The sequence below is a fragment of the Enhydra lutris genome, unplaced genomic scaffold, assembly GCF_002288905.1.
Source record: "Enhydra lutris kenyoni isolate GAN:26980312 unplaced genomic scaffold, ASM228890v2 scaffoldscaffold2, whole genome shotgun sequence".
NCBI lineage: Eukaryota > Metazoa > Chordata > Mammalia > Carnivora > Mustelidae > Enhydra > Enhydra lutris.
In genome coordinates, this window is record NW_019154086.1 from 58,120,541 (window position 1) to 58,129,395 (window position 8,855).

The window sequence follows — 8,855 nt, forward strand, 5'->3', positions numbered from 1 at the left end:
GCACAAACACATCGTATTTGTTCAAGACTGCTTATAAATTTATAAGCATATTCATTTATAATATTTGTAATAAATTTATTACCACAGCTTCAAGCCCAACAAAAGTATTTGGCTTTTTGCTTCATTTGAGAACTCAGTATTATTATTTTCAATTATGCTCAAATATTTTTTAAATTAAATTGTGATATATATATATATATATATATATATATATATGAATGACACAGCTTACCAGTTGTTTCTTTTTTTTAATCGTTGGTGCAATTCTTTCAGAAATTATTTTCCCCCAAATCATGGTAGGTCTAAGAATTCCTAAATCATAATCTCAATATATATTCCGTCTCTCTATCTTTTTTTTTTTTTAAGATTTTATTTATTTATTTGACAGAGAGAGATCACAGGTAGGCAGAGAGGCAGGAAGAGAGAGAGGGGGAAGCAGGCTCCCTGTTGATCAGAGAGCCTGATGCGGGGCTTGATCCTAGGACCTTGAGATCATGACCTGAGCTGAAGACACAGAGACTTAACCCGCTGAGCCACCCAGGCGCTCTATATTCCATCTCTTAATACAGAAATTATAAGTTGTACCTTGCCCAAGATGAGATGTCTCATCATCTGGGTTTGGACTTAATTTAGAATTTAGCATGTTACCTCCAATTACACTAGGAATAGAAAGATGATTCAATCAAACACTTTGTATATATAAATCTTAATTAGAAAGTATTTACTGGTTCTTGCCTATGAGCCAGGGTAAAATACTTATCAGTCAAAATCTCCATGTGACCTCCCAGACGATTCTAAATACTTGCTTTCCTCTTTAGTACTTTGGGGCTTGCTTGTTCAGTCCTCATCTACACTTCCTTCTCCACTTCCCGGTCCAATTTACTTACATCGTGTGTCCGTGTATTACTATCCTGGGAGGATAGTATCACCTCCGTTCTGGGTAAGGCTCATCTCTTCTTCATCATTTTGGCGCAGGCAGTGAGATGTAGGAAAACAAAACAAAGGTGGATAGTAGACTTTGTAACCAGACCAAGGAAGGTTTGAATCCCACAATCGCTGGCTCTTAACGTAGAAATTTTCTTCCCTTCCCATTTCCGATCCCCCCCAGTTTGACAGGGAGGAGCAATCTGAGCGGGAGATATTTTCAGACTAATTTTAAAGAGCGAGTCTTGACCTTGTTTGAGGGTTGGTAGGTCAGGGGCTTGAGGGGTAGGTTAAGGCTCACGGGACTTGATTTCCGGTTTTCTCTTACTGCATCATCCAGCAAGTTACCAACATAATGTTGTCCGTACTTTCAGCATCCATAAAATGGAGGACAATAAAATACTGGCTATGGAACTTTTAAACCTAAAGTTTGGAACAAAACAAAAACTCAATAGACTTTACAAACTACTCTTACTGCTTGTTGGCAGACAGGAAAGGGCTATGAGTGTAACTGGGAAGGTAGAGCTGCGATTGGCTGAGTATCTTGCTGAAGAAATAAAATTATGTGGGACAGGATTAAGGTTTTCCTTCCTTCAAACCACCAGTCCGGCCCTGGAATTCTTTTGTTTCCACAAGTTGCCTCGTTACATCCCTTCGAACATCCTGTTGAGAAGTCTCTGGGAACTTTTGTTTCTCTCTTGGATTTTTTCGGAAGGAGCTTCCAACTGGCAGATGTCTCCTGAACCATGCGGTAGGGGATTCTGTTAAAAAGCTCACAGAAGTGGTAGGAAAGGTTTTACTAATTAATTAATACTTGAGACACCTTATGAATAAGAGAGTACACATAATTAGCATTCACAAATTGTGGGGGAGGGAAGAGGGAGAGGAGAAAAAGAAGAGCGCCCTTGGGTGACAGGAAGTGGGAGGAGACTTTTAAAAGACTTTTTGAAAAGGGAGGAGACTTTTAAAATCTTGGGCCCAGGGCCATTTAAGAAGCAAGAAATTTTCTTTTTGTCAACCTTGACTTCTCTTTGGATATGGAGAAAGCAAAAGGCAAAAAGGTAAATACAATTTCAGTGGTTTTGTTTCTGTCTGTCTTTGAGAGCCTCGACCTGTTTCTCTCTCCCATTTGAGCACACTTGATCCCTGTTTTGAGGAGAAAAGAATGCGCCTCAATTTCCTCTTGTTAAGGAAAAAAAAAAAAAAGTAAAGTCCTAAATAACAATCGCAGCCTAATAATATTGGGGCAAGGAGACTGTATTTAAGAAACAGGGCTTCCTATTTTGGTTTTGAAAAGATGCTTTATCCTGTCTTTAAGAAGATTCTGCTTCCATGCCTGGAGGGGAGTGGTGACAGGAGAAGAAGGGAGGTGAGGGGAAAACTTCCGGAATAGGTAATGGAACTGAGGTTGGTGGAGAGAGCTAGATGCTTTAATTTGCCCTCAACAGACACCAGTCCTAAACCAGTAATGGTAGATCTGAACCTGTCTTTTCCAAGGGTCACCGGGGCTATGGAATAATCCAAAGTCAGACATATTAACAAGCACCGCAGGCAGAAATTAAAGGTAGAGAAGCTTTGGGGCGCCTGGGTGGCTCAGCAGGCTAAGCATCCAATTCTTGATCTCAGTTCCCTGCTTGATTTCATGGTCAGGAGTTCAAGCCCCACAATGTCTTCCAAGCTGGGTGTGGACCTTACTTAAAAAAAAAAAAAAAAAGGTAGCGCGGATTTGAGACCTTTCGGTGGAACCGAACCATGGTGCTAAGGGAACCCGAACACTCTCAACCAGCATTTTTGCCCAATTTTAAGACTTAAGACATTAGGCTCCAAAGTGAGTGGTTTGTGTTAAGGCTATGCAAATGTAAAATTTGTATACGAATGCAAAGCTGCTATAGTGATGTAAAATGCCATACAAGTGTTAATTTGTCCTGTGCTCCCACCTTGAGGACACTGGAAAGGATTTCGAGGTAGGGCTTTTGTGTTCCTCAGAAATGCCTGCATGTGTGTCTTTGGTTAGGTAGCTTTGGCATCTGAAAAACAGAGTTGGAAATTGCTACTAGGTTGCTGCGGGGAGTTAATGAAAGAAAATAAATACGTCAACACCTTATGTAAAAGGTTTCTCTATCAGATAAGTGTATCCTCAAGTGTTCTCTTGCTTCTGGTGCCCAGTTAATGTTTGAGGGCCCAGGTGGAGAGAGAAATTCTGCCCTTAGGCAGCTTACCGTCAAAGGGGGTAAGGAGCTCTGATCAAATCCCACAAACAAATGTAAAACTGACTGATAAGGGGGAGGCGGAGAGGCAACTTGCAGATGTGATTTGGTCTGAGGAGATTAGGAGGAGCGGCCGGGTGAGGGAATACTGGAAATGAGATTCCGAAGGAGAAGTAAGATTTAAGAAAGTGAGTGGAAGGCTGCCGTGGAGCGAGCGAAGTCTCTTCAGGCCAAGGTAACTAGGCTGGAAAGGAATTCTGCGACCGGCCCTTGGGGCCGTGGAGAGGCTGGTCCGCTGAATTAAAGAAATTTGTATATCTTCATGCTAAATAAACACAAGGAACCACCGTAGGAGTATATATAGAATCCCTCTGGCAGTAGTAGGAGAAAACTTTGTTTGGAAGAGATCAGGACCGAAGAAATGGGAGAAGAAAATCTTCAGGTAAGAGAATAATGGATATGGCAGGTGATATTAGGTAAGGGCTCCCGCACCCCCTGGCCAAAGAGCCTAGTTTCTTCTACTTCTGTGGTTTGTATCTATATTTTGTCTTTTTTCATATTTTCGTCTCGGCCTCCCGTTTCCCCATGTACCCCATCTTAGAAGTCAGCCTGGGGTTGAGATGATTTCCCAGAGGAGACTGCACTGCCAGTGATGTGTGTAATGACTGTCCTGGTGCCGTGGATGTGAGTTATCTCGAGGCAGGTAGTGCGTGTGGTGGGTCGGGCACCCTCGGGAAGACGGCTCCTCTGTCCCCGGCAGAACGCCACGAAGTCGGGGGAGCACTCTCTGGCTGGCCTATCCGAACCCGCATCAGAAGAAGCCAGAGAGAAGGAGCAGGCTTCCGGTGAACCGAAGTCGCAAAAAACCTCCGCCAGCGGGACCAAACGAAAAAGATCGATGAAAGAAGACAAAGGTAAGAAGTCTCCAAGCCCTCAAATCTCCTTTCCTGGGGTTAAGAAGACTGAGGAATTTTCTGAAGGAATAGAAAATGCAGGGGGAAAAAAAAAGGGTCCTGTATTCTGAAAACCCTCCACTTCCTTTGGCGTCCGGCTTGCTTCGCCCGTGCCTGACGCCTTCCTTCAGCCGGCTCTTAAAACTCTGGTGTCTTCAGGTCTCCACACTCTGACGGTTTATTTGTTCTGTTCATCATTTTGACCTCACTCACTGCTTAGTGTTAAGGGATCTCAGAGTACAGTGGTTTGGGGACAGACTGCTATAAATTTGAAATCCCATCCTTAAACCTCCACCTTCTTTTTCTAAGAATTGAGGGTAATACTTAACTTACCCGGGTCAGATGGAGTGGGCTGCAGGCTCCATTGTAGTGTATAGGGAATAATTGGGTAAAAATGCCTACATGATAACCTGACTAGTGATGTGCACTCGGTAAAGCCTCATAACTGTTCGTGTCATTATAGTTGTCTGTTCTGGAGTGTGTTCTAGAGGTCTTTCCTGGACAGTGAGAGAGTGTGAGGAAGCTGTGTGCGGTCAGACCCGAGCACTGCCCAGAGTGGGGAGGGCTGATGTAATTCTGAGATCGGGTGGTTGTGTGTAACATTGCCTTGTGGTTTGCTTTGTTCCTTGGTGAGAGGACCAGGCCCCACTGAGGATTACGACGTCGGGTTTAAAATTACTCTCATTCCCCTGGATTGGAAGTAAGATCTCTAGTACAACCTCGTTCAAGTCTGGGTGTAAGTGCTCACAAGGGAGCAAGTATGGAAGTTTCAGGAAGTAAAAACTGGAGATTCCGAAGTAGTAAGTCCGTCCCAGGTTTGAGGTTGTGTCTTTTGGAAGTTCTGGGGTCTTTGTCAAGTCATTGAATCTGCAATGGGGATTGGGTTGGGAGAACTTAAAGTTGTACTTTGACATTTTAAAAGGCTCTCCAAAAGGGAATTATTGCTAATTTCATCCTGTTTTCCTCTTGCATCTTGTTCAGAAAAGAAGGAAGAAGGCAGTGGAAAAGTAAGACTTCGGAAGAAAATCCCAGTTCCTCCATTACCTTCGAAATTGCCACCCGCCAACATGCTTCACCGGGACGTCCTGCGGGCCTGGTGCCAGCAACTAAAGTTGAGCACCAAAGGCCAGGTGACGGCCCAGGGTCGGAGGCAGTGCTCCCGGGAGGAGGGGTAGGATCTTTACTTGATTGTTAACTCATTTTTCTCTTGTCTTAGAAACTGGATGTATATAAGAGAATCTGCGAATATGCTTACCCTGATCAACAGGTAAGTGATTTGTAGGGATTTGACAGAGTGGAAGGTTTAGTCCTCATTCTAATTACCTAATTTAGCATCAGAAAGTCCGTGGAGGGATTACTTTAGCCTCTCCTTCCCTCTGAAGGGAAACAACAGCACACCCACCCACCCACACTGACCTCCCCCTTCCACCCCCACCACCAGCCACTTCACACCAAAGTTGGGTAAAATCATAAAAATTCGACCGCACTTCTGACAGCACCTTAACCTTGCAAACCCTGTTTGTAGAAGAACATTCCTGTCACCGCAGAGGAGGCCAAGATTCTCTCACAGTCACAAAGAAGATCAAAGATGGAGCAGGGGGAAATGTCTCTGGAAGGTTTCGGAAAAAGGGTATCTTCCGACGGGACCTACCCTCCCGAGGTGGCTGCTCCCCCTGAGGGTGGGGCACCCACCCCTGTGGGGTCTGGTGCTCTCCTGGAGGGAGTCGATACTGTTGTTGTGACAACTTCGGCCCCAGATGCTGTGTTTGCCTCCTGGTCCAGAATTGCAGGCAGGGCTGGCAAGATGGAGACCGTGGAATCGCCACAGGAGGCCCACGGTAAGCCCAGGCTTGAGATTTCGTTCTGGTCCTGTTGAGGAAAAAAATGCTATTGATGTTAACCTCCAATCAGTTTTAGGGTATATCAAAATCACCTGAAGGGTGATTCCTCCGTGGGCCCTACCCACAGAGTTTCTGATTCAGAACTGAGGTAGGGCCTGGGAATTTTCTTTTCTAATAATTTTTCAGCCAGTGCTGATGATGCTAGTCTGGGGACCGCACTTTGAAAACCACTGCTGCAAATTATTGATGTCATCAGAAGGGAATGGCAATCTGTTTGGCTTTCTTTCCCCTTCTTGAAGGAATTCAAAGAGCACGCTCTAAAATCAGCTGCCTGAGCTTAAGCCTTGGATCTTCTAAAGTCTGTTAAGTGAGTGACATTACCAAGTTGTTTAATACAGTTCCCAGTTTCCTCACCATAAAATAGGTTAATAATTACACCTACCTCACAAAGTTGTAAGAATTACAGGATATAAAATTAAGAGAAACCATAAACTGGTTAGCACAGTACAATGCCTGTTGAAACCCCAAACCCATTTCATGCAGACCCTCCCAGACCATTCCGGTTTAGTCTTTCTATTGAAGGAAACCAGAGTATGTCACCTGAAATTATACCTGTCCTAAATTGTTTTAAAATGTATAATAAAAATTGTTTTGAGCTGATGGCAATTAAAGAGCAGCCAACCCAGAAAAGTCCCTTTTTACTGCCTAAAGGCAGCTTATAAATTCTCTTTTTGCTGGAGACAGTCCACTGAGAGGTGGCACCAGAGAAACCTTACTTAATCAATTCCTTCCGCATAGATTAACCTGCCCACTCTCTGCGGCCTCCAGGAGCCTAAAACTGCCTCCCTTTTTCCTGTTGTTTCTCTGCAAATTCCTCTTTCTTTGTAAAAACAAGGATTCTGAGCCACCATTTTGAGTTTATTTTCGTTGGTGGTTTCTTCAAGTGATGTGTGCCATATGCATTAAGAAACTGATTTTCTCGGGGGACCTGGGTGGCTCAGTCGTTAAGCATCTGCCTTCAGCCTAGGTTATAATCCCAGGGACCTGGGATTGAGCCCTGCTTCGGACTGCTGCTCAGTGGGAAGCCTGCTTCTCCCTCTCTCATCCCCCCTGCTCCTGTTCCCTCTCCGTTTATCTCTCTCTGTCAAATAAATTTAAAAATCTTTAAAAAAAAAAAAAAAAAGAAGGAAACCGATGTTCTTTTGTTGATCTTTTTGTGAGGGAGTCCCTGCTCCAAACAGGATGGGCAGAGGTAAAGTTTTGCCTCCTTTGTACTATCATTTACCCACTTGGAGCTATAGCACTTCCAGCTATACTTTTTCCATCTGAAAGTTTGTGGGGTGTGTGTGTTTAAGGTTTTATGTATTTATTTGACAGAGTTGAAGTAGGTAGAGGAGGAGGCAGAGGGAGAGGGAGAAGCAGGCTCTCTGCTCAGCAGGGAGCCCGATGTGGGGCTCCATCCCAGGACCCTAGGATCATGACCTGAGCTGAAGGCAGGCAGCCGCTTAATCAACTGAGGCACCCAGGCCCCTCTCCTTTTTAAAGTTTTAATAAAAACTGTTCTGTATGGTTTTCTAAAAGGGCAGCGGACAGGGACGCCTGGGTGGCTCAGTTGGTTAAGTGGCTGCCTTCAGCTCAGGTGATCCCAGCATCCTGGGATCGAGTCCCACATCGGGCTCCTTGCTTTACAGGGAGGCTGCTTCTCCTTCTGCCTCTGCCTGCCACTCTGTCTGCCTGTTCTCGCTCGCTTGCTCGCTCTCCCTCTCTCTCTGACAAATTAATAAATAAAATCTTTAAAAAAAAATAAGGGGGTGGGGTGCAGGACAGAGTAGGTTAAGCTAGGATTCCAGGGCTTGTATCTTGGAGCTGGCACTTAAGAAAAGTAATAGAAACAAAGACCATGATCTGTTCTTGACCAGAAGAACATCAGAATTTAGTCATGCTGTCTTCGTTTTTCCCTCCCTTTCCTTCTCCAGGTGTCAGGTGGTGTGTGGTCCATGGAAAAAGTCTGCCTGCAGACACAGAAGGTTGGGTTCACTTGCAATTCCATGCAGGACAAGCTTGGGTGCCTGAAAAACGGGGAAGAGTATGTGCCCTGTTCTTGCTACCGGCCTGCAATTTTCCACCCCCACACTTGGAGGACAATATGCTGTGCCCCAAATGTGTTCGGAGGTAACTACCTGGTGCTTTTCTACGAACGAAAACTGGACACCTGGTGTTCAGTTAGGGGAGAGAGGAGATGCATGTTAACTTTAAATAGATCCGTATTTCTTGCACGAGCTGTCAGTAAAGAGTTCCAAGAAAGTTATTACTGAGTTAAGTGTATTCCTAAGAAAAAGCATTTATAGGTCAGGGCTTACTACTGCTGCCTAGAGACCCACCCACAATTGTGGAGAAACAGTATTGATTAAATACTGTATTACAGGTATATGCATGTCACAGAAATAATGACTAGCAAAATGACAGCAACAAAGCCTCCTAAGTAGACTCCAGTCTAATGGGGATATTGCTCTGTAAACGTAGCACGTGATGACTAGTATCAAAGAAGAGGTTTCTTAACTTGAAGGAAGAATTGCCTACATGGAAAGAAGAAGAAAGCTCATTTTTTAATAGAGCAACCAATGCCAAGGCTGAGAGAATTTAAGACAAAGTAGAAATTTTTAATATTTTAGGGTGACAGCTATGGTTAAAAAACAAAACTGCTTGCTCCTTATAAAGTGGGCATAATAATGCCTATCTGAAGTATTATGAAGATTAGATGAGTTAATAAATGTAAAGTTCTTAGCACTGTTTCTGATGTGGGAAAGCATTAAAAAAAAAATGTGGGTATTAATTATTCCAGCAAGTGGGATTCCTTTCGACGAAGTCATAAAGATGGAAATATACAGTGTATGCAAAAAAAAAAAAAAAAAAAAAAAAAAAAAAATTTT

The 8,855-nt window shown here is 43.8% G+C and overlaps 1 protein-coding gene across 1 annotated transcript in view; it reads left to right on the forward strand.

Annotated features, from left to right (window-relative positions):
• The first annotated feature begins 1,961 nt into the window (after positions 1-1,961).
• Positions 1,962-8,855, forward strand: part of LOC111146418 (developmental pluripotency associated 4) — a 9,852-nt gene continuing 2,958 nt past the window's right edge. The window contains exons 1-6 of the mRNA XM_022501962.1: positions 1,962-1,989; positions 3,938-4,045; positions 5,066-5,214; positions 5,301-5,351; positions 5,613-5,922; positions 7,902-8,097. Of these exons, the coding sequence (XP_022357670.1) occupies positions 1,962-1,989; positions 3,938-4,045; positions 5,066-5,214; positions 5,301-5,351; positions 5,613-5,922; positions 7,902-8,097 (842 nt within the window). The remainder of the gene's footprint in view (positions 1,990-3,937; positions 4,046-5,065; positions 5,215-5,300; positions 5,352-5,612; positions 5,923-7,901; positions 8,098-8,855) is intronic.